At 39.6% G+C, this 26,258-nt stretch overlaps 1 protein-coding gene across 1 annotated transcript; it reads right to left on the bottom strand.

Annotated features, from left to right (window-relative positions):
• Positions 1 to 7,440: 7,440 nt before the first annotated feature.
• On the bottom strand, positions 7,441 to 24,236 carry LOC143301200 (glutamine amidotransferase-like class 1 domain-containing protein 1). The gene is made up of 8 exons (XM_076615318.1): positions 24,172 to 24,236; positions 22,543 to 22,619; positions 21,071 to 21,176; positions 19,333 to 19,440; positions 18,102 to 18,199; positions 17,120 to 17,213; positions 16,488 to 16,599; positions 7,441 to 10,939 (listed from the first exon to the last, which is right to left on the bottom strand). Exons 1-8 carry the CDS (start codon positions 24,221 to 24,223, stop codon positions 10,888 to 10,890), a joined length of 699 nt encoding a protein of 232 aa, XP_076471433.1. The 5' UTR covers positions 24,224 to 24,236; the 3' UTR covers positions 7,441 to 10,887.
• Positions 24,237 to 26,258: the final 2,022 nt, after the last annotated feature.

Below are 26,258 nucleotides of genomic sequence, written 5' to 3'. Positions count from 1 at the left end.
TCATACACGTAAAAGCCCACTCGTGTGCATACGAGTGAACGCAGAAGAAGAAGAACGTAGTAAAGAAAAGAGCAAAGCCTCACACCCAGTCAACATGTGTGGCGCTCAACATGACACCTCAGTCAGTCAAAGACACAGACACGCGTGAACTCATTCAGGCCATCATGGCGGACAGAGTTTTGGCGAGGTTAATAATTTGACATCCCAGTCTATAAAACCTTTCATGATAATGCCTAAGTTATGCCCGATTAAAAAAAATATTTAAAAAAAGAAAGAAAAAGATGCAGACATGTTTGAAATAAATGTAAGTTGGGGTTTTTTGGTGGTGTTTTTTTTTTTATGTACCGGATAATAAACGTCGAGTCAAAAGTAAGTGAAAGCACAGAAGGGGAAAAAAAGACGAACGGAAAATGTCACACACACACACACACACACACACAGAGAGAAAGAGAGAATCAAAGAAAAAAGTAATAAAGTTGAAGATAGTTACCTTTGCCTTTGCCTCTGGATTTGCCTTTTGCTTGTCAGCTCTGGCCTCTGCACTTCGCTTCTTCTCCTTCTGACCTATACTTTTTCCAAGAGAATTCACTAGTGGTGCAGGAAACTCACAGATGGTTGACTTGATCCTTCTTGCTCGCTTGGACTAGTGTCGCATCAGTTGTGAACTTCAAAATACCTGCCATCCGGGGCGGCTTGAACTGGGAGACTTTCGGGATAACCTTCAGCCAATCACGGAACAGATACATGTGTATGATCCCCGTCTTTGTGACGTGAACAGCAACAGTGAGGTGGGGGAGTCCTAGCTACAACCAATCACTGCACAGATGTGTTCCCCCGTCTTTGTGACGTGTACACTAGATAGTGAACAATGTAGGGCACGTCACCAAGCCTTTGTCACGTAAACGCTAGACAGTAAACAGCGAAGGGCACACCCTCAAGACCCCCGCCGGTTATGTAATCCCAGCTCGCTACGTACCGTCTCTGTGTCTCCATTCTCAGTTTAGAGTCTCTGTGGGCTTTTCCAAATACAATAGACTGAGCAACACACTAGACGCCACGTTCTCGGCATCAGAGATCTTTTCCCATCCCTCTTGCGGCCAATCAGTGGTAGCCTCTGTGCGTGTGTGTTTGTGTGTATGTGTTGGTCTGTGTTTTTGAGTGCGTTTGTGCATGCGCGAGAGTGAAAGTGTACACAAGTGTCAGGAGAGTTCTGTGCACGTGTGTGTGTGTGTGTGAGGTGGGGATGCGGGGGGTAGAGGATGAGGTATGTGAGTGTATGCATGCCTACACTGTGGGAGCAACAGGATACTGGAACGTATATATATATATCTTTGTATATATGTGTGTGGGGTTGGGGGTGGGAGATATGGGCGTGTGTGTGTGTGCTTGTACAAGTAAGTGTTCATCTGTGTGTGTGTGTGTGTGTGAGAGAGAGAGAGAGAGAGTGTGTGTGTGTTTGTGTGTGTGCCGTGGAAGCTGCAATACGTAGACTAGAAATGAGTGTATGGAGGAGGGGGGTAGAGGAGGTGCAGGGTAATGTGTGTGGTGTGTGTGTGTGTGTTGGAGCTCATGTACGTTTATATGTATTTGACTGTTCTTTCATATCTGTGAAACTGCATGTTTGGTGTATATCTGTTATGTATGTGTGGGTGTATGTGTGAATGTGTGTCTTCATGTTTTACATTTATTTGCTTATTTATCATCATTGTTGTCTTATTTATTTATTTATTAATTATTATTATTTTTATTATTATCATTCACCTTTTTTATATTATAATTATTATTTATTTATTTATTTATTTATGTAAGCTTATCTATTATTTATTCACCTTTTTTTTCTCAAGGCCTGACTAAGCGCGTTGGGTTACGCTGCTGGTCAGGCATCTGCTTGGCAGATGTGGTGTAGCGTATATGGATTTGTCCGAACGCAGTGACGCCTCCTTGAGCTACTGAAACTGAAACTGAAACTCTCAGTTTAGTATTGAGCAGGCCATGGAGGGCGCGCATCGGATTAGAATTACTTCCCTCCTCTACTAGTCCAGGGCAGATACAAAAATGGTCGAAATGTGTGCAACAAAACCGTTCTTTTCACGATAAAATAGAATAAATGATACTCATCACACTGATATAAAGTTGACCGCTGTAGGTGGGCGGGAACATAATTAGATTTTGGTTTTTAATAATTAATTGTCACACTTCTGGCCATGAGAGAGCACCTTACAAAGATCCGCGGGACGGTTGGCCTTCGCCGCTTTGTTTGTCGGCCAAGTCAAAGACACTAGTATCTATGGCCAAGTTAAGTCTTGCTGTGCTTGTGCCCCAGCGTTGATGCTTCTCGTTCTCTCTCTCTGTTGACTTCTTCCTCCACCACTCGTTTATTATCAATTTTCTTCACTTTATTTATATTTCAGCTTAGTTTTCTTCAAAACTCATGTATGTTCACGTCTTCTAGTTATGATGACATCCGTCACATATTCAGTATGTACATGTGTCAGGACAGGACTTTATATAAGATTTCCCTGTTGTCCTGTTCATCGATATCTGTGTTGTATTGTGACATGTTCCAAATAAAATGCTGTTTAAAAGATCCGCAAGAAAGAGCAAGCCAGGGTTACGTAAGCGCGGTATAAAGGGTCGCCAGAGGAAAGCGTTTAGCGCGGTACAGTACTTAAGGCTGACTGCTGCCGCGCTGATGCTATCCTATACCTCCGTCAGTAGGTCACTGCGGCAGATGACAGATACCGTACAGAAAATAAGAGAACTCTTTGGGGTCAAAAGGAAACAAGCATTTTTATTTTCATCTATTATATACTAAATTGGTAGAAAACGCAAATTTGCTTTTATGAATGTTGTACAGTTTCTTACCAGTCATGACATTTCATAAATAATGAAATCGGTATTATACCGACTGCAAAGGTGAATTTACGAAGGCAGTATGGGATCATTTAGTTCGTAAGAACAATTATGTTGACATTTTATGCAATGCACAATTTGGAAATACTTCATGCTCTGCTTATTAACGTGTAGTATGTGAATATCTAAATACGTGTTAACTAGGTTTGTTTCAATGAACATTGTCGGAGCACTGTCCAGACAATTAATTTAGAAAGCATGGAAGGCAGATGATGGCAAAACCGACCAACATCGTGTCTTGATGTAAAAAGAACGGTATGAAATATATTTTTTTCTTTGGAAATGAAGCAGTATTTGCAAATGTGACCAACGAACCCTGGCGCAGTAGACACGTCAGTTTAGCGTGGGAAAGAAAATGTATCTGACTAGAGTATGAAGGTGGCAAAATGAAGTGCATCAGATAGTCATGAAGAGCAAAGACTGTCTGGAAAATGAAAATGGGTCAGTCTCCAGAACTTTGTTGGAAATGGGGGTCTTTCAGTCTGATTCAGTATAAACGTGTGTTTACAATGATTATTCCAATGTTTCACATGTTATCAGGATTGCAATTCATTTGAGAAATGTCTGCAACAATTTTGTGAGAATATGGTTTGTTCTTGTGTCTTATATGTGTTGAAAATTATTAAAAACATCCAAAATTTCGGCGCCATTTTGTGACATGGCAATGTGTCTGAACATGAAGTGGTCAGAAACAAATAAGTACAAACCTGATTAAAATCCAGTACATACAGACCTGATCTATATTCATTCGTTGTGATAATAAAACATTGATCATCAATAAAAACAGTACATTAAATTTGAAATATTACACAAAAAACCCGCGTGACAGACGTAAACAACCCGTTCCTCTTGACGTGTTTTATTATTATTATTATTATTATTATTATTATTATTATTATTATTATTATTTATTATTCATTCAAAGGCAAGCACATTCATAAATACACTACACGTTCTTTACTTGCAACAGGTCGTCAACACATCTATCTTCTGCAGCACATACACTCATTTTCTGAAAAAAAATTCTATTCACCTATTTAAATGCAATCGACGTCGCATATTCATTTTCAGTTCCGCTTTTCTGTGTTACTTCTGTGCATGTAAACGACCCAATAAAAATCTACATGTAAACAAAATTAGAACTGTTTCCACATAAATCATGCGGATTCATCGCGGGAAAGCGTAAATCGGTTTGACAAACGCCCTTCAATCGTGTGTGTTTGAACAGATTCAGAGAATGTGTTTCCGACAGCGTGTGAAATGTACTGACATATGTTACACGGAAATCTCCGATATGTTCATTCGCACCCCATGGTTGCTATATTAAAAAAACAAAAACAAAACAACAACAACAAAAAACCCAACAAAAACCAACAACAACAAATAACAACAACAACAACAAACAAACAAAAACAAACAACAACAAAAAACAAAAAAACAAATGTGTATGTTAATTTCTTCGTTGTTATGGTTTGTTTGTACATTTATCTCTCATCCAGTTAAGCTTACACACAATCACTGTTTTTGACACATGGCGAGATGCTGTAATATTCGGATACTGGTGTAAGATTTCGAACCCAGTCAACGCATGTAGTTCAGTAAGACTGTTTTCAGTTGAAGACTTGTTGCATCAAAAGTTCCAAACAACAAAGTTCAAAGTAGAAAATCACCCCCTTAAATTGCCTTGATTTTGGCTTTTGCTGTCTGGTGAGGTTTTATCACGAAATGATGTAGTTTATCAGTTCACAAGACTTGTTTTGCAAAATTTGATTAGAACAGCCACATTTTATATCACACAAGTTCTGAAAAACCAAACTATACATCGATTGTGAATGAATTTCTTAAAATTAATTAAGTTTGAAGCATTTCACGTTTAGTAGTGCTTGAGATGAAGTCAAGTGTCACATTCGGACACGGAACACATGTTCTTTGGTTCTGCTTTACGCAGATAATAAAATTCCTTATTTTTAGTTGTTTGTTGCTGTTATTGTTGTTGTTTGGTTTGTTTTTTTCTCATAGTCTTACTTTTATTACATTTTGTTTTTCTGCAATCCTACATACTTGTTCACTGTGAGGATAACGCTAATCAGTTTTCTGTTGATTGACCGAATAGAAAGATACAAAGAATCCGGTGTTTTGATCACAATTCTTCAGATAAAGAGGAAAACTTTTGTCAAGTGATATAAATAATACAATTTCCATTTCATAATAAGATGAACAGTCGTACTTTAAACAGTTAAACACTGGGGAGAATTGATGTGAGAATGGAGTGCCTGCAGTGCTTCTGAAAAATAAAATGATCCAGGGTGGGGAAGTTAGTTTAGGTATTTTGGGTTCCATGTTACATGTCGTAAGGTTTTAGGTAATCACTGATAAAATACATAATTTTGCACAGGCTTTGTTTGAATGCATTGCATTGTCTAAGGATCGCATGACAGATTTATTACTGTCATTATTATAAATCCAGTAATTCAAACATCTGCGTCGGGAAAGTTAGTTTAGGTAACTTGGATTCAATGTTACACGTGTTACAACAAAGTTTTACATAATCATTAATAAAATTTATGATCCATTGTTATCTTTATGATTATTATTTGTATCCCACGCTAAATCGACGTCCTGCTCCAATGTCAGGCCGTTTCCTGCTTTGTCTTGATAATTTTGGAATGACCTTGTTTGGTGCACAAGCTTTAACGCTTTTTTTGTTGTTGGCTTTCAGGCTGTCTTCAATGTCTTGGCACTGCTCCTCGATCCATTTCTCTTCTGCTCTTTTCATGCTTTTCTTGATCTCTGTACTGTTCGATCCCAACGACCTCATTCTTCCTCTTCTTCACAGATGATGTCAGGAAGGAAGTGAAACAACTCTCCTGTGGCAAAGTGCCAGGATCTGATGCAATCCCTGCTGAGGCCCTGCCATGATGCAAAAGCTGACTGAACTCTTCAAGAGACAGATCCCGCAACAGCTTGTTCTTACTGCTTACAGTCCAGCCGACTGCAAAGGGCCATATCAGAACTGTCAAACTAAACAGATGCTTAACCACGTCAACACATAACTGTTAAAAAGATCTACAAAAAACACTAATACAAGCCCACAAAACACAGTTCCGCAACAGCTGAAAGATGCTAGCACAGTCCACATGTACAAGAAAAAAGGCAACCGCCAGTCTTGCGATAACCACCGAGGCATCTCCCTCTTCTTTGTTGGGAAGATTCTGGCCCGTGTCTTGCTCAACCGCCTTCTCCAACATCTTGAGCAAGGTCTCCTCCTAGAAAGCCAGTGTGGCTTCTGTGCTGAATGTGGGACTGCGGACATGATTTTTGCTGTGTGCCAACTCAAGACAAAATGCCAGGAGCAACACAGTGACTTCTTAATTACCTTTGTTGATCTGACCACGGCTTTCGATCGTCAGTTGAGAAGGCTTATGGAAGATCATGGAGAAGTTATCTGCTCCAGCAAGTTCATCACAATCGTACTGCAGTTTCACATCGTCATGATGGTGAATGTTCTGGATGACGGAGACAAGTCAGAGGCCTTCCCAGTGACAAACGGCATCAAACAAGGCTATGTTCTCACCCCAACTCTGTTCAGTATGGTATTCTCTGCCATGCTAACAGATGCCTTCCATGACTGCTAAGAAGGAATCCACCTCAGGTACAGGACTGATGGGGGAATGTTCAACCACAGGCGCCTGCAAGCTATACAAAGGTGAAACAGACTGTCATCAGTGACTTCTTGTTTGCTGATGACTGCACACTCGACACCAGCACAGAGGATAAGATGCAGTGTGAAATGAATTGCTTCTCACAAGCCGGCGACAACTTTGGTCACACCATCAGCACCAAAAAGATCAAAGTTATATACCACCCTGCCCCAGGAAAGTCATACCAGGAGCCAACCATCACAGTGAAGGGCAGAACCTTCAGGCAGTGGACAACTTCACCTACCTAGGCAGCACACTCTCTCGCGCAGTGAACATAGATTCTGAGGTCAACAACATGATCAACAAAGCCTTTGGGAGACTCCATGAGAACGTCTAAAAATGCCAAAGATGTGGGAATAAATATTCACAGATCTTCAAAACCTTTTACAGAGAAGTGTGTGCATGGGTGTGTGTGCACGCATGCACACATGCATGCATGTGTGTGTGCATGCATGCATGATTCAAGATGGTTTATTTATGTATAGGCCTTTTCTTTTTTTCTTCTAAACATCACATCATGATAAATGTGAGCATCAAAATACACAGGCAAGCAAAAATACAAATAAAACAGTATTACAGTTCAATGTGTAGAAAAAAAAAGAAAAAGAAAAAAAAAACGTTTTCAAGAAATAGCAATTTTTCTGAAATTGAAAGCTTTGTATAAAAATAGAAAAAAAAATTATGAAAAACTTCTGGGTAAGTAAGAGTGAGAGAGAGACAGAGTCTGGACAAACACAGACACACTGAGACAGAGACAGAGACAGACAGACAGAGACAGTCTTATAGACAAAGTTCCGCATTAACACAACCACTCAAATCTTGCTCATACTTTCACAGGTCACTAGTTTATTGACCAGTCCCATTTTCAAATTACAAACCGGCTGGAGACAAACATAAATTGATACACACACATGCACATGTTGGTACTATAGTGAAGATTTAGCAACACAATAACAGCATGAACATATAACATCACTGACACAAATAATGCCCACAAAGAAAAAAACGTTTGATTCAGAGGAAATGTTGACTTCTCATGCAGCCTTGTTACAAAACTTAAGTTCTTACAAGAAATACAAGTTCTAGTCACAGCTGATATTTAAACATGAATCATGATCATTATCAATACTCCCAAGTCCAACACAGCTCATGTGCAATTAACAACAACAAAGATTACATCTGAAAGAACATGAAAAAACAAAGCTTACCAAAGAGTGTGTAAAACCTTCAATCATGAACATTTCATTCTCTTTTTTTTTAAAATCTTTATCTCATTCATTTATTTTATTTGTTTGCTTATCTATTTACTTACTCTTTCATTTATTTATTCATTTATTTAATTTTCCCTCCAGCCCTAACAAAGCACATTGGGTTACGCTGCTGGTCAGGCATCTGCTTAGCAGATGTGGTGCAGCGTGTATATATTTGTCTGAACACTGTGACAACTGTGAGCAACTGAACTGAACTGAACTGAACTTTTCAAGCAAGAACAGGCAGATATAAAACTTTGAAACAAAACCCATCATAAATCATTTGATAAGAGTACTGATTCTTACATGCATGCAGGGAGATATAAAGACTTTTATAACAAACTCACATAATTTAATTCCATTATATAATGATTTTAAGAATACTGTGCCAACATTAAACTAGTAAACAACAACAAAGATGTACGGATAAACAAAGAATATCACAACCCCTTTTCTCGAATGAAACTCTCCACACCTCCTCACTTAAACTTTCTTCTATAAATATTCTGTTTCCCTAACTTTCATTAGAAGACTTTCTTTTTTTTTTTTTCCAATTTATTCATCTCAAACGGTACTGCTACTGTCCAGTGCAGCCTCTCTGCAGTGTGTTTGGTGCTGGTGACAACCCTGAAATGGCCCCTTTTATGTTTGGCTGGGCAATAAGCGACATGGTTTGATTTGGCTCTAGGAAACACATTCCTATCAGCTGTCTAGGAAACACATTCCTATCAGCTGTCTAGGAAACACATTCCTATCAGCTGTCATCAAGTGTATTTCCCCATCTCTTTCTCTCTGATGGGATGGCTGTGTCTTGGGTTACCCTGAGTTGAGTTGATGGGCAAGTATGTGAATGAGTTATCCGTGATTCAGTGTTATGTACAGCACACACATAGTAAGTACAGGTCTCTGGTTATGGCAACTTTCTCCATTGTGTTACTCCCACGCTCAAACACGCACATCCTACGCTAAAAAGTCCAAGAAAAAGAAAGGAAAGAACAGAGTAAAACCATTGAACAAAATACTGATTCGTAAAGATTTTAACAACTGGATTTGAGGTCAAACCACATTTTGAATAAAACCAAACAAAATAATGACGGGGACAATAGCTGAGTTAGTAAAGTGTTGGACTTTCAATCTGTGGGTCCCAGGTTCAAATCACAGTGACAGCGCCTGGTGGGTAAACGGTGGAGATTTTTCCAATCTCTCAGCTCAACATATGTCCAGACCTGCTAGTGCCTGAACCCCATTCTTTGTATACGCACGCAGAAGATCAAATACGCATGCTAAAGGTCCTGTAATACATGTCAATGTTCGGTGGATTATGGAGACATGAAAATATCCACCATGCATCAAGCACGACAGTAATCAGCAAGTCGATGTTGGTCATGTAACAGAAAGAAAGAAGAAGAGTTCATCTTTTTCGTCTTGCATTAAAAATTGCTCTTCATCACTCATTACCTACCACAAGTAAATCAATGCAGACTAGGAGCATCTGACTCACTCTGCTGCTTTACAAAACAAAATGGCAGGTGGTGGGAGATGGGGATTTCAGGAATCATGCATCCACCTTAAGATGCCTGTGGCAGTCCAGATGGCAGATCTGAATATTTGCAGTCATAATGGGAAAAGATGAAAGATGATCCAGCATTCTAAACAAACACACACATATGCAGTTGAACGCAAGAACAAGTATTTGATAGTAAGAGTTCATCAGTATTGAGAGAGAAAAAAAAACCAGTTTCAATGTTTTAAGGTTTTCCTAATAGTTTCGGGATGGACTGTGTTAGCAGAACACCAAGAACCCTCACACCCACCCAACTCCTTTTCCTGAGTCTCTGGGTGGCTGAAGGTGTGTGTAAGACCCAGGGCCCTTCCTTGTTCAAACACCTTTTTCCTGACAGCTCACTGCTTGGGTACAATAGCTGATACTTAATTTGTCTTTGGTTACGGGTAGATGCTTGCAGAAATCACTCGAAAACACACCCACCCCCTTCCCTCCCCAAAAATGAAACAAAACAATGTGGTTTTCTCAAGCTGGTGAAAAGTCACTGTTTTCCAAATGTTACCGTGGTAAGAGTTCAGACTTGGCTACATGACTACCACCACCATCGTTTATCTTTCTTCCCTCTCGTTATCTGTGCAAACTTCCCACTGCCATTCCACTACCAGTTCTAATCCTCTGCTGCCATACATGCATCCATGCTAAGAGTGAAGACTGAGTGAAGCTGTCTGCCAAGCAAGGCAGGAGTGACTATCTACAGCGCGATACAACAGGCAAACAGGGACACTGAAATGGAAAGAACAGCAGAGAATTCTGGCACTGGTCAACTGCAGTACAGTGGATGCATCCATTCTTCTTGTGAAAGAAAGGGAAACGAGAAATGTTGTTAATAGGAATAGGAATTTGTACAAATGAGAGCAGAGAGTTGTGAATCCCCTCCCACCCCCCCCCCCCCCACCCCCAGACCCCTCCCGCCCCCCCCAAAAAATTAAAAAAGCAAAGAAAATTTTGAGTAGTACATGTATTGTGAACAAATAATAGAGAGCACGACATTAATGACTGCTTCAATCACAGTCCCTCTTCCAAACCTTGCTTTCTCTTACATGTATGTAATACTAGACATATTTAAATCTCATCTACACATTAATGACCTTCATATTATCCTGAATTCACACACACACACACACACACACACACACACAAGCACAAAATACTGCAATATAAATATAAACATGCAGGCACGCATGCACACACATACACCAACACACCCTTTCCTTTTCAAATACAAACACCAAAACCAACAGATCACTCATTGTTTTTTTTTTCTCCCTCTCTCTGTCTCTCTGGATTCTGAACACAGGCGAGCTGGGCTGCTTGACTAGCCACACGAAGAGGAGGAGGAGGAGGAAGAGGAGGAGGAGGAGGAGGAGGAAGAACCTCTGACAAAACACTGCCAGTGTGACTGCACACAACACTACACTGGCAGTGACAGGACAAGAGGAAGCAAGAGGTGGGCTTTTTGTTAGTGCTGGAAATACTTGTTAGACGAAGACGCTCGCTGCTGCTGCTGTTGCCTGAAAACCACACACCAGAAAACCAAGCCATGCACAACTGGAAGGAAACACAAAGTCTCATCCAGCAAATAAACAGAATACAAAAAACAGAAAACAAATACGCATGTTTGCAAAATAAAATGAAACATAAAATAAAAAAGAATAAAAAACAACAACATCATAACAAAATCAGTGATGAAACAGATACAATATACATATAAACAGAATGTAAAAATAGGAAACAAATATTTGCAAAATGAAATAAAATATAGAAATTTAAAATCATGAAAATAAAATCATCAATGAAACAGAAAATAAAAAGGAAAATCATATAAACACACAGCTTACTAAAATGTAGAGATACCAAAAAAGGATAGACAGGTTACACAATATTAAAAGTGTGTTACAAGGAAAGGGATACATACATGCTCACACACATACTAAAGCATGCATGCACACCCACATGCAAGTACGTGCATGCACACACACACATGCACGAACACATGTGAACACAAACATTCACATTCATCTGAAAACATTAAACTCTAATTCTACTTTCATTAGAGGAGATCTTCTTGAGGAAAAAAAACCCTTTCAACTCATGTGTGATAATGTTTTGCTATTAACTTTTCTGCTAACTCCAAGTCTTTAAGTCCTCATCTGTAAAAACGACAACAATAACAACAACAAACAAACACCTGCATAATGTGTACTCAATGTTCAGTCAACATTATATTTTACATTTATTTTTACTGGGTTCTCTTTTAAAGCTAAAACCTGCCTTATTCTTTCTGTCTAGCTTTTTTTGTGGTCTAAAATCACGCCATGAGGAAAGATTCACATGCACACAGAAAACATAGATGCATTCAAAAAGATGCCCATCAACCCTCAGCATTCCATCTATCTTAACAGTGAAAGAAACATAGTGTTAGATTGTTAACAGTACCCTGTTTAACCATTAGACATGTAAAGATTTAATATATCATTTGATACAAACAAGAGAACACACACACACACACACACACACACACACACACACACACACACTCACTCACTCACTCACTCATATGTTAGTAGATGAACAGTGCATGTGCACATGCATGCGTCAGTTATTTGTGTATGCTTGCATGGTTGCATGTGTGTGTGTGTGTGAAAAAGAGCAAGCAAGCGCAAGTATTGTGTCACAGACTGCAGGGTTAATTCAAACAAATCTATCTTAAGTGTATGTAAAAAAGTGCATGTTGAAATCGAACATGGAGTCCCACAGGGATCTGTTTTAGGCCCAGAATTCTTTACACTGTACACTGCTCCTCTCGCTGAAATTATCAACCGCCATAATCATTCTTATGCTGATGACACTCAACTCCAGAAGAGTGATACCTCTGAAAAACTGTTGTCGCTCTTGCAAGAAACATCCAACTGCTTCCTGGACATTCAAAACTGGATGACTCTGAATAAGTTACAATTGAATGCAGACAAAACCGAAGCAATGATCACAGGAACTAAACAAAAACTCTCTCCATCACAACTGACATAATCAAACTTGGCAGTACATCCATCCCTCTTTCCAGTTAGTCAGGAACCTCGGCGTTGTCTTTGACAACACACTGTCCATGCAAAAATTTATCAGTCAGACATGTCAATCCAGCTACTGTCAATTGCGGCGCATCAGTTTCATTCAGAAATATCTGTCCACCAACACAACATCTAGATTTGTTGTTTCTCTCTTTCTCTCTCGCCTTGACTACTGTTACTCTCTATTGTCTGGTTTGCCTGCTTCATCCATTCAGTCCCTTCGGCGCATACAAAACTCTGCTGCCCGACTCATCCTCAGAAAGAAAAGATCTGAGTACATCACTCATCTTTTGCAAAATCTCCACTTGCTCCCCGTCTCACACAGAGTAAAGTACAAGATCAGCAATCTATGTTATAAATGTATTCACAAATCTGCCCCTTCCTATCTCTGTGGCTGCCTTCACCTCTACACTCCATCTCACTCTCTACGACAGGCTTTGGATCCATTCTGTTTATGCATACCCAGATTTAACTTCGGATCCACTTTTTTTACGCATACCAAGATTCAAATGCTCGACTGTTGGCCGCCGTTCTTTCTCTGTCTCTGGACCTTGCAATTGGAATGAACTTTCTCTTTCACTTTGTCAAGTCTCCACGCTCAGCTCTTTCAAGTCTGGCCTTAAAACCCATCTCTTCCCAAAATAGCCTCCTTTCCCTGCCTCTTCCTTGTCTTCAGTTTCTCCAGTTTTAGAGTTATGCAAGTGTGTGAATGACTGGTGCGAAAGCACTTTGATTTGTCTCTGCGCAAGATTCAGCGCTATATAAATACCGATATTATCATTATTATTACTATTATTATTTATTAAAATCGCTGTCTCATTGTATTAGCACAGTAAGCACAACAACACAACAGACTGCAAGGCATTTCAGATTTTAAGTGATTCAATTTTCCTAGGAGCAGAACGCTTGCTAATTTGAACGGTTTGATTTTCAAGCCAAACTAAGCATGTCAGAAATAGTTCTGCATGCAGCATCATGAACTAACATTTAAGATAGCAAGACGTCAAGCTGTTTGATACCAAAACAAACATTCAAGGACAAACAAGTAAATAAATGAATAAATAAATCAAAAACATGCTCTATGTCGAACAGCAAAAGAGGAAACTTATAATGTGGGCACTGCACTCCTAAATACCTAAAACGAGAGTTTTCTTTCCTTCTTAAAAAAAAAAAAAAAAAAAAAAAAAAAAAAAGTAAACATTTCATAAAGAAATTCAACAACTAATAGCAGTTGTATGTTACTGAAAAAGTAACATTATAGGAAAATCTTTAAAAAAAACTTTCTCTTGTTCATCATTGTTGAAGGATGACAGATTCTGACAGGATTTTCTTGTATTTAATAATTCTTTAAATCAGTGAAAATCACCAGCACTTAAACATTGACAAGCTTTTTTTGCACCTTCCCCTTTCCAAGATTCATCAGCAGTGGTAGTGAAAGTACTAGTAGTATAAAGACAATGCATGAATACACCAAAAAAAAAAACCCCCAAAAAAACCCCCAAACAAACAAAAAAAAATCTGCCACTAACTGAAGCTTTCCTTGCACATGCAAAACCCTCACGAAAAGAAAACTAACTGCTTAAGACTTCAAACGTAATTCACGCTTGCTTAAACAGAAAAAAAAAGAAGAAAAAAAAAGTGTATCAAACAACAGAGCACACTCACTGCTCCCAGAAATGATGGGGCAAGATGACGGGTGCAATAGCCGAATGGTTAAAGCGTTGGACTTTCAATCTGAGGGTCCCGGGTTCGAATCACGGTGACGGCGCCTGGTGGGTAAAGGGTGGAGATTTTTACGATCTCCCAGGTCAACATATGTGCAGACCTGCTAGTGCCTGAACCCCCTTCGTGTGTACACGCAAGCAGAAGATCAAATACGCACATTAAAGATCCCGTAATCCATGTCGGTGTTCGGTGGGTTATGGAAACAAGAACATATCCAACATGCACACCCCCCGAAAGCGGAGTATGGCTGCCTACATGGCGGGGTAAAAACGGTCATACACGTAAAAGCCCACTCGCGTATATGCGAGTGAACGTGGGAGTTGCAGCCCACGAATGCAGAAGAAGAAGAAGAAGAAGATGGAGCAAGAGTGAGGTTCCTAACAATCTGTTCAATGTTTTTCACTTTGTATTGGTGCCAAGAAAAACAACAACAACAAATGAAGAACGAAAAACGAAAACTGAGAAAGGCAGAAACTGAAAGAAAACACATATACATAAACCCTGAAGAAGTGACCAGAAGTGAAGGGAAGTGAGCTAACTCACATACTCAGGAGCCAAGGTCTGTATGCTTAATAAAGAAGATGGAAAACAACACTGCCTGTTAGATCAGATGAAGGAGGGAAAAAGCACTACAAAGCAACACACACAAAGCTGACAAAACTACAACAACACACACAAAGTTGACAAAACAACAACACACACAAAGTTGACAAAACAACGACGCACAACAAAGTTGACGAAACGACAACACACAAAGTTGACACACAAAGTTGACAAAACAACGACAACACACACAAAGTTGACAAAACAACACACAAAGTTGACACACAAAGTTGACAAAACATCACACAAAGTTGACAAAACAACAACATACACAAAGTTGACAAAACAAAGTTGACAAAACAACAACAACACACACAAAGTTGACAAAACAACGACAAGACACACAAAGTTGACAACACACAAAGTTGACAAAACAACACACAAAGCTGACACACAAAGTTGACAAAACAACAACACACACAAAGTTGACAAAACAACACAAAGTTGACAAAACAACAACAACACACACAAAGTTGACAAAACAACAACAACAACAACAACAACACACACACACAGTTAACAAAACAATGACAACACACACACAAAGTTGAAGAAGCTATCTGAGTCTTGCTTGGGAGATATACCTTCTCATCTAGAGTTTGGGAAGCGGAGGGTGATTGGGGAAGGAGAAGATGAAGGGAGAAGGTAATAACAGACACATGATTTCTATTTCATACACATTCTTCAATGAAAACCCTGTTTCATCATCCGATATACTTAAAAGATTTTCGTGAACTTCCTTTCATTTTCTATCTTTATTCTGGCAACTGAACTTATCATTCATAAAACCAAACATACAGACAAAAACAAGAGACTAGCATCTTTGTGAGATTTGTTTTGTGTTTTTATACAGGATAGATAATCATATTCCAGTCCTACCCTCTCATCATTCAGTAGCTTGCTGGGAGAAGTTCTTCAGATAGAAGAGAGACAAACCTTGACACAGGGAATGTTTTTTTGTTGTTGTCGTTGTTGTGTTGTTGTTTTTTCTCTTGTCCAATGCTGCATTAAATTATAACCTGATCATGCCATGATATCAGCAGAGGTAAATGTTTCAATGCAAATTTGGCTGGAAAAGCAAGCACCTGTTAAGAACTGAAGTAACCAGAAGCGTTAACGAGAAGGAATGTAATGGCAACACAGAAAGAGAGAGGGAGAGAGTGTGCATGCGTGTGTGAGAGTGTGTGTGCATGTGTGTGTGTGTGTGTGTGTGTGTGTAGTGTTGGGTGGTTGTGGGTATATGTATGTGCATGCATGTGTGCATGCTGCGTGCAGCACACATGTAACCGTGCATGACTGTGTGTGTGTGTGTGTGTGTGTGTGTGTGTGTGTGTGTGCGTGCGCGCGTGTGCGCATGCCCATGGACAGTCGAGGTGGTAGTGGTTCTACGTGGTCAGCTGCTGAAAATTCACCTAAAAATCATTCTCATGGGTAAAGCTGAACGCTGCAGACTGCACACGCATGTCTGCACCTTCATGTTCCCTTGTATAGTGTGAGTGCATGCATGTTCAAGTACCTGACTGTACATGCATGACACAAACTCATGCACAAGAGCACACTTCAGGGTATGTATGAACACAGATCTAAATGCAGGTATCTGCCTGTGGGGAGGAGGCACAGGCCTGAGATTGGTGGAGCCCCTGTCTGGCACCAGAGTGACACCTACTTTTGCGTGCACATTAGAATGAGGTTCTGAACGGCCGTCAGCGTGGAAGCCTCGTTCTGCCCCGTGACCAGGTGTCGATCAATCACCACGTGCACTGCGTTGTTCTCACTGCCTGCAACATCCACAGCCATTCATGATGTATGTATATGTGTGTGTGTACGTGTACGTGTGTGTGTGTGTGTGTGTGTCTGTGGGCATGTGTGTGTGTGAGTGCGTGTGCGTGTGTGCTCTAAAAACAGAAGTTTTAGTCTATCCCTAAAAAAATATTCATGGCAATCCTTTTTTTAAAAGCATATTGAAAAAGCATTGAAAAAAGTTCATTGGATTTGAAACAAGTGACAAAATTTGAAAACAAATTGAAAGTGAATAACAAAGAGAAAGTATAACATTATTTTATATAGAGAAACAAAGAGAGGGAGAAATGGAGAGACAGACAGACAGACAGAGGGGGGGGGGGGGGGGGGGGGGGGAAGAGAGGATGGAGAAATGCAGGAGGGACAGAAAGACAGAGAAACAGAGGCATTTTTTTTTTCAAAATGGAGATAAGAGATGGGAAAGAGAACCAGGCAGAGAGTCAGACAGACACATTCAAGAGATGTGCAATCCACTGTTGACCCAGGCTGTGAACTTACTGGTGTATTTCCCCCCATGATCCTTGATGAAGTCTTCAGGGATGATGGGTAAAGAGGGGAACTCTGGCAAGTGGGCCAGCTCAAATACTGACGGCTGCGAAAAACAACGTTTTCATGGTAAAACATCAAATCATAATAAAAAATAACTATAACAGGTTTTTAGCGTAGAAGGCCCAGAGTGCTAACAATCAAAACCATGTGGAAAGAAGACACACAGGTGCTGCCCTGCCACTCTTCCCTGCTGAATTCATACTCCAGCAAATTCTGAACTAGTACATATACAGCATATTTCACTAACTGGTATCACCACGACATCTGACCGAAAGACAAAGAAACAATCACTGTGATCATTGTGCGAAAGATCCTTGTCAACTTAGCATTTCAGCATTTTATGTCTTTTATGTGTTTACATGGAGTGACTGTTATTTTCGTGTATTGTTTACGTAAAACAAACCACACATGAATTTCTCTTACTGAGATAATAAAGTATTCTGTATTTTACATGCGCTAGTGATCTCCATTTTTAAAGGCAAAACATGAAGGCAACTTATTCATGTATATCCCTTTTAGTTCATCTTATAACTAGGTGAAAATGTAATAAAAGCCTTCACATTTTCTGGGCTTTTTGCACACTTAAAAAGACGTATTGTATATATATATATATGTATGTATGTGTGTGTGTGTGTGTGTGTGTGTGTTTTGTAATTGCAGAGTTTGGATTTGGTTTCACACAATGTATTTTATATATATCAATTAATAAAAATCCATTGCAAAGATTGGTGATAAGCATGACTAGTTTTCCAAAGATATTATTACTTCACAGTTTGTTTCTTTTTTTTAATTACAAGAAAAGCAGAAGCGAAAATATAATTAGAGGAAACAGTGAAAATTCAGCAACTAAAGGAAACAATGACATCAATTAAAAACTCTTATGACAGTAACAAGATGATATAAAACAATGCAGTTGCTCGAATGGTCTTACAGCAGTCATAGAATAGTCTTCCAAATACCAGGACTTCCCATCATCCTTGCGAGCCGAACACAAGGCAGCTGCCCCCATGCCAATGGCACAGATTGGTTCTGGGTGACAGAACACAGTCTTGTTTTTTACAGCATCTATGTTGGAAAAGACATGTCTAACCATGAATGATGTACACACACACACACACCCTCACACACACACACATGCACACATCCTCACACACACTACATCATGATGAAAGCATGCAACCAATAAGAGACACAGAGAAACGTTGATAATCAGTTACTATGCATGCATATGTTCACACATACAAACACACACACACCCACAAATACACCCTTACACACACACGCACATCCTCAAGCACACAGACACACACACACACACAAATAGAGTTTACTTAGGAGCACCATTGGCACTTTATTGTAATACTATTGGTTGACTAGTTAGTTTTGTTTGGTTAATATTCATTTTCATACTAACGGAGGAGAGAAGAACAGGTAAAGTAGTGATGATCAAAGGCATAGGTGGGGTGGGGAAGATGATGGATTTTCATCTAAAATCATGACGGGCGCAATAGCCGAATGGTTAAAGCGTTGGACTGTCAATCTGAGGGTCCCGGGTTCGAATCATGGTGACGGCACCTGGTGGGTAAAGGGTGGAGATTTTTACGATCTCCCAGGTCAACATATGTGCAGACCTGCTAGTGCCTGAACCCCCTTCGTGTGTATATGCAAGCAGAAGATCAAATACGCACGTTAAAGATCCTGTAATCCATGTCAGCATTCGGTGGGTTATGGAAACAAGAACATACCCAGTATGCACACCCCCGAAAACGGAGTATGGCTGCCTACATGGCGGGGTAAAAACGGTCATACACGTAAAAGCCCACTCGTGTGCATACGAGTGAACGCAGAAGAAGAAGAAGAATCTAAAATCACAACTGTGGATAGACATTACATAAAAGAATAAATGAACATACACACACACACACCCTATCAGAAAATCATCTCACACACGCTGACCACTTTCCTATCATTGCAACTTGCAGTAATTTTTTCAAATCTTCCAAAAGTTTAGACCCACATACAACACATTTTATATATCAACATGACAAAAAGAATACACAGCAAACAAAAAAATCACATAACCTCATGCTACAATCACCAGAGAGGACAATGTAATAGTCTCAAAAAGACGCAGTGAGATCCAAGCTCTCACCAGCACTTACTTTTCTCCGCAACAAAATGTGAAATGATCTGTCCTAGGTCGGTGTTGTTGGCCAGATCGTGAACAGCCCCAGGGCATGATGGGATCAGAAGGGCCGAGTATCGGTTCACTGCAAGCCCATTTTAGTTTTGGCATTACAAAAAAGACGAATGTGAGGATTTAAATGAAAAGCAGGTAATGATTAGCTACAGTAACATTATTAACTGATGATCCCACACACACACACTCTCACACACACACAAACACACATGTGCGCACACACACACAAAACACAATTTAGCCAAAGACAAACACTAAAATCGCTCATGAAACACTTCAAGTTTCTTTCTCTTTATTTTATTTTCTTTAACGATTTCATATCCGATCTAAAAAATATCTTTTTTCAAAGATCACAAAATACAGAACAGCATAAAATTCTTTGGGATGTGTTAAACAGGAAATGAGAAAGAGAAGGTGGAAAAGATAAGCCAAAGTTCTTAATTAATGTGCATTAAACATAAACCTTTATGGACTTTTCATTTTCTTTTCTTTTTTGTTTTTTTGTTTTTGTTGTTGTTGCTGCCCTCATCAATGAAGGGGAAAAGAAAAAAGTTCACATCTAAAAGTAGAAAATAAAGTTTACACTCATCCTTCAAAAGTAGATAAGTAAATGTTTTTTTGTTTTGTTTTTTTAAAATCAGATTTGAATGTTAAGGAAGAGAAAGGGAGATGTGGAGAGTGGACATGGGGAGACAGAAAGGGGGAATGAGAGATTTTTCAAGATCTTCACGATCTAATTTTCTTTCACCCCTTTTGGGGTATGGAAGATTCCAAACAACAGAACAAAAGAAACGTGAGAAACGACTAACAACTGATCTGTATTAACACCTCTCACATAGTGAATATAATGTCATATTCTCAAAATGCATACACATGTTCAAAGCATACAAAACACAATCTATAAAATTCCTTAGGAATTTTCTTTTGAAAATACGGATAAAACCACCACTTGCATTGCTATTCTCATCAAAATGGTTCCAAATATGAAGCTGGGATTATCATTTCAATTGCAAAGATATACTCTTTTTAACAAATATTTGCCACGTTTATAAATTGTGAAACTGAAAACTCCACTCAAAGAACAATGTGAGCAACAAATCACACATTATGTAATGGTTAGCTTTAATTTAAAAAAAAAAAAAATTAAAGGGGGAAAAAAGATGATCTTGTTTACACATACATGCACACATATTCAGGCTCACACACACATACACACACACACTTCATCCTAAGACAAACACCGTAATAACTTTTAGACTGAAATAAAACTCGACGGGATGTGGGGGAACAGAAAGGGAAGAGGAAAGAGAGGTATGAACACAAGAAGGGAGAGAAGGACGGAGGTCAGGAAGAAGGGAAAGTTGGGAGCAGAGAAAAAAGGTTGAAGGTCAAAGGTCCTGTATATCCGTTTATGGCCAATCGGTCAATAAATTCATATCCACTGTGTCCAGGGCTGGGCATTGGAAGGCGGGGCCCAAACTTCTCCTTCCGCCCTTTTAAACTTCTACAACCAAAGTCAGATACCCATTCACACCTGAGTGGAGTGCGGGGTGCCTTTCCCAAAGAAATAACTCTATTCCAAAATGGGGCCTTTGGCCAAGATCAATGGTCAAAACTGGATCTGAAGTCCAACACCTAACCGGTTCAACCAGAGAAAAAGAAAGACAGACAGAGAGAAGGAGACAGAGAAGGAGACAAACCATCCACTGTCTCCAGCCCTATCGGTGTGGATGTTGCCTTGGAACGGAACTCGTTGAACCACCTTCTGTTGCTGTCGTCCTGTTGCACATACTCTACCTGTCGAGCCTGCAACCATAGCAACCACTGGTCACACATGTCAACCACTACAGGTCAGTCTTCATTACCCTTTCTGGTTGAAGACAAGAGTCAAGGATAGTGGGGTGACTGAGATATGAGACAAGGTGTAACTGTAAAACTAAAAGTTTATAAAGTTACCAGTCGCCGTGGCGAAGTGGTTAGCGTCGCGGACTGACGGCTGGGAGGACGCGGGTTCGAATCCCAGCGGAGGTGGGTTTTTCGGCCCGTGGCCGGCTCCTACCCAGAGTTGAGTGTGCTGTGGGCTTAAATGGGGAGACTGGGACCACACAGTCGAGTGTCATCCACTTCAAGGATGCGTCTTTGGGTGTGTTGCTCTAATTACTTGACCAACACTGCAAGTGTCTGTATCTCTCGGGCCTGGTTAACGCCGGGATATCATTATGACAGGAAGCGTAGAGTACAGCCTTGTCACGCAGTCCAAAACCAAAATAGACCTCCATAGCAACATCGTCATCATCATCGTCATCCTCCTCCTCCTTCATCGTCATCAATATAAACAAAATAGTCTCAAAGTCTGTGGCCTTTCATGCCCTGCTCTCATGGTGACCTCAGTTTCGATACCCCTCCACTTCTGTGCTTGGGGTGAGTCCTGTCAAAAAAAAATCTGCACAGCAATGTGTATATATATATGAGGTGATAAAGATGGAAATGAAGATGAAAATGATGGCAGCATTGATTAAGGTGCTGACTGTTTCTTGTCAGTGTTGTTTTGCTGCTTCATGCTTTCCACCATTACTCTATAATTCCAAAGAGACCTTCAAAGATAGCAATTTTATAACTGACAATCATCAAATAAGAATGAAAGAGAGAGAGACAGAGAGTGAGAGACAGAGAGACTGAACACTGAACAGTGAATGGTTTAATGAATAGGCCACTGGCCCATGTCATTGAGGGTGGTTACAATTTCATAGCCACATCAGATGAATGATTCCCTGCAAGGTCACACAAGTTATGATCAAAAACCCTATTACAAAATGTGAACTTGTGCACATACTTATCCAAACTCGTTTACATGTACACATATACACTGCTATGCACATACATACATGCACATTTAAATACACACACACCTATGCGCTCATGCACAGAGACAGAGAGAGGGAGAGAGAGAGAAATACATACATACATACATACATACAGAAAGACAGACAAATTTCAAACATGTTTTTGTGAACCTTCCTACAGGGGTGCTGACAGAAAAATATCATAAATTCAGTAACTTTTCTGATGGTTTCAGAACCTTCAACAGAAACTATACAACTAAAATAAACTTTCAGACAATCTAAATCAATATTGGAAAAAAAAGGACTATCTTAGTATCTATAGAACTTACATTAGGTGATGCCAGCTGAATTGTGAAACTTTGGCTGATTAACGTGTGGGCCTGAAGGAAGGACTGGGCCGATACCCCTGGAATATAAAAAAGGGTATCAGTGGGTGAGGGGAAAAAGAAACAGGATCATGAGACAAACTCTAATACATAAATTCAATCAATCAATCAATCAATCACTTTGTTGTCTGAATCAGAGTACAGAGATTTGCCTTCAGGCTTGTCGTAAAGAAATTAAACACTTATTTTAAGAGATAGTAGCTTTTAAAACTGAAGACGTTCATTCCATCATTAATTCAAAACTGACACGGTCATGGCAGATGAGTACATATGTGTAGGACCTGCTATCCTTCTACCTTCTCCTTCTAGTAAACACACTTCAGAAACTATCTCAACCCATCTTCATATCCTAACTCCCCTAACTTTGGGGGACAACACTGAAATCAAATGTAACTGCATTAAAACAACAAGCTACATTAAAAAAACAAAAACACCAATACATCTGATGTACTTCAAGTTTTCCAAAGTATTTGATAATAAGCAATGTTAAGATTAAAAAAAAAAAGAAAAAAAAAGCAAATTGATTAAATAAAAGTGACAATTGGCATCTAAAAATTATCAGTTTGATTCTTCAAACAAACAGAGTTATAAATTCATGCTGTCCCGATACCCTGGACACGAGATATTCAAGCAAAAAGCTGCTTGATACATTACACAGGAAACTAAAACACAATGAAGTCCTCTCAATTACACCCATTATATCTCTAATGCAAGTGTTTGAGTGTAAATGTGTGTGTGTGTGTGTGTGTGTGTGTGTGTGTGTGTGTGTGTGTGTGTGAGTGTGTGTGTGTGTGTGTGTTCTAATTGTGTAGCTAAGTCTGAAATGACATAAGTTTAAAAAGTTTTAAAGTCCTTTTTATTTGACATAATTTGCACCTTATGGAAATCTGTCTGAAATCATCTTTGCATTGAAAATGGTCGCACTGGCCAAAAAATAACAACGAAAAAAAAAATTTTTTAAAAAAACTATACAAAAAAACCCTCCAACCGGTATGCATCACTGAGTGACCAGATTTCGCAAATGATACATCATTCCCAAACAGGTAATTTGGCTCCATAACGATGGCATAAAAAAACAAACAAAAAACAAACAAACAAACAACATAAAAAAAACAACTATTGTATACGCAACACATGCCACAAAAACCTGCAACTCCTCAAACCCCATCTTACCCGTTTGCCCCCACCCTCTCCAGTGCAACATATTCTTCAACCATGAAGGTGGCTGCCTATCGTCGCGATAATGCCATAATCTTGGCGACAGCGATGTACTTAACAGATACAGAATAAGAGATGGAAGGAGGATATGGGAGGAGCGGTGGTGGGGGTGGGCTTGCTGATCGTGTACAGAAGATTATTAGCTCTCTAAATACTGACACAGAATCCTATCATGTGACTGCGTGAAACTGAAACTAGTTGTTGCGTGAACGCCCCTTTGCTCTTTGTGAATGCTAATTCTGTGCAAAGCTCGACTAAGTGGTCATATATCATTCGTTTCTTTCGCGTGTTGTGAAGAAAGCCTTTCATTCATGCTCATTTAAACAATAAAGATGGAAGACTATGAAACTATACCTTCCACTGCTCCGCTTACGACGAACAGGCAGCTTCCCCTGGGTGTCGCCATTTTGACTGAATGAAATAATATTTCGGTCTGGATTCTGGACCGCAGACTTTGTTCAAGGGCAAAAAATCGCCTTGTGTTGACAGCCGGTGTAAACATGCAAGAAACCCTACCATGCCCAAAACACTAACCACAGAGTTTATAGTGTACGCTTATTACATGTATGAATATATAACCGAAGTTACCTCAGTTATGATGTAAATGGGGTCAGCCGCCCACGGACATAATTTTTCAGTTTCACTAGTATATTATATTGTATCATATCATATCATATCATATCATATCAATATTAAGGCGTTTTAGGCCTGATAAGGCCTTTTGCCTGCTTGAAGTGGCCCGGGAATAAAAAAAAGAGTCCCCACATATAAGCATTTTTCCAACATTGAGAGCACAATGCTTCTCAGTTCATATAGGTAGGGGGAAAAAATCCAGATGAGTTTTGCCAGTATCTAAAATTCTGTAAATGAATGTCAAGATAATTTTTGAAAGTATTCACTGTCCCTGCGGAAACAACATCTTGTGGCAAATTATTCCAAACCTGATTTCAGGTTCAGGTTCAGGTTCAGTCAGGTTAAGCGGGCGATGCCAAGCATCGTAGCCTTGCGGCTTTATACGCCCCGTCGGTTTTCGTTTTTTTTTGTTTGTTTTTTTTTCGGTCAGGATCTTGATCCCAAGCCCAGCTCACTTTTGACCATCAAAGTCAAACATTGTTTTCTTTATGACATCGTGGTCATCAATAAGCTTCACCAGTTTTAAAGGCATTCATGTTAGGTGGACGTTTGATTTCTGGGGTTACTCTATTCCAATTGCTAGTTACTCTGTAACTAAAAACATATTTTCTAATGTTGCTACTATAATGTTGCTTCTGAATTTTGTCGGTACTGTTACGGGTGACAATGTTAGTTTGTGGATTAATAAAGAAACATGCTTTGTCAATGTCATCAACATTATTATAGATTTTATACGCTTGTATCAAGTCACCTCGTACCCTTCTTGCTTCAAGGGAAGAAAGCTTAAGATATTTTAGCCTTTCTTCATAACAGAAATCCTTTATTTCATGGACTAATTTTGTTGCTCTCTTTGTACACCTTCGACTGCAGCAGACTGGCATTTTAATTTTGGGAACCAAACCGTGCTTGCATATTCTAATATAGGTAGTACGGAGTATGGCTGCCTACATGGCTGGGTAAAAACGGTCATACACGTAAAAGCCCACTCGTATACATACGAGTGAACGTGGGAGTTGCAGCCCACGAACGAAGAAGAAGATATAGTACACAAAGTGTGTGGGCCCCAAGACACTGCCCTGAGGAACACCACTACTCACCTTAACAGGATACGATGACTGGGTCCATGCTAACACATACTGTGTTCTTTCATACAAGATGTCGTGGGTCAGCCCTGTGCTCTTCCAAGTCTATGTTCCCTGAAAATTTCCTCCAGTCAGGTCTAAGTTCCTTCAGGTCTGTATTCCTCCAGGTGTATGTACCCCCCACCCTCCCCAGGTCTATGTTTCCCCCAGGTCTACGGCCAATGCTGACTACAACTGACCACTGTGACAACCTAAGAGTGTTCAGATTTTGATTTTTTTCTTTCAAATCTGTGTGTATCTTAATAGCTGTTTGACCACTGCCTGCCCAGATAGCATGCAAGCGTTTTTAAAATGTTTCCAGAAAACGACTCGGGACACACACACACACACACACACACACACACACACACACACACACACACACACACACACACACACACACACACACACACACACACACACACACACACATGTGCAATATAACGTGTATATATCGGGTGTCCCCCAAAAAGTGAACCACTTTTTGACAAGTATTTTCTCAGTGATAGAGAAACCGAATTCATTGAAAATTTTCACACAGTAACCTTAGGGTAAAAAAGTGCACCACTTTTTCACAAGTATTTTCTCAGTGATAGAGAAACCGAATTCATTGACAGTAACCTTAGGGTATCATCAACAAGTCTACAACATATCTAAAAGTTCGGACGCAAATTATGCGAGTATTGT

The sequence above is a fragment of the Babylonia areolata genome, chromosome 27, assembly GCF_041734735.1.
Source record: "Babylonia areolata isolate BAREFJ2019XMU chromosome 27, ASM4173473v1, whole genome shotgun sequence".
NCBI lineage: Eukaryota > Metazoa > Mollusca > Gastropoda > Neogastropoda > Buccinidae > Babylonia > Babylonia areolata.
The sequence above is the reverse complement of the archived record's forward strand: the minus strand, read 5'-3'. Positions and strand labels throughout refer to the sequence as shown.

Coding starts and splice junctions, on each gene's coding strand:
- LOC143301200 (XM_076615318.1), bottom strand. CDS start 24,223: ATGGCGACACCCAGGGGAAGCTGCCTGTTCGTCGTAAGCGGAGCAGTG. Junction 18,200..19,332: donor ACATTTTGTTGCGGAGAAAA/GTAAGTGCTGGT, acceptor TCTGTCACCCAG/AACCAATCTGTGCCATTGGC. Junction 17,214..18,101: donor AAGACTATTCTATGACTGCT/GTAAGACCATTC, acceptor TGTTTTTCGCAG/CCGTCAGTATTTGAGCTGGC.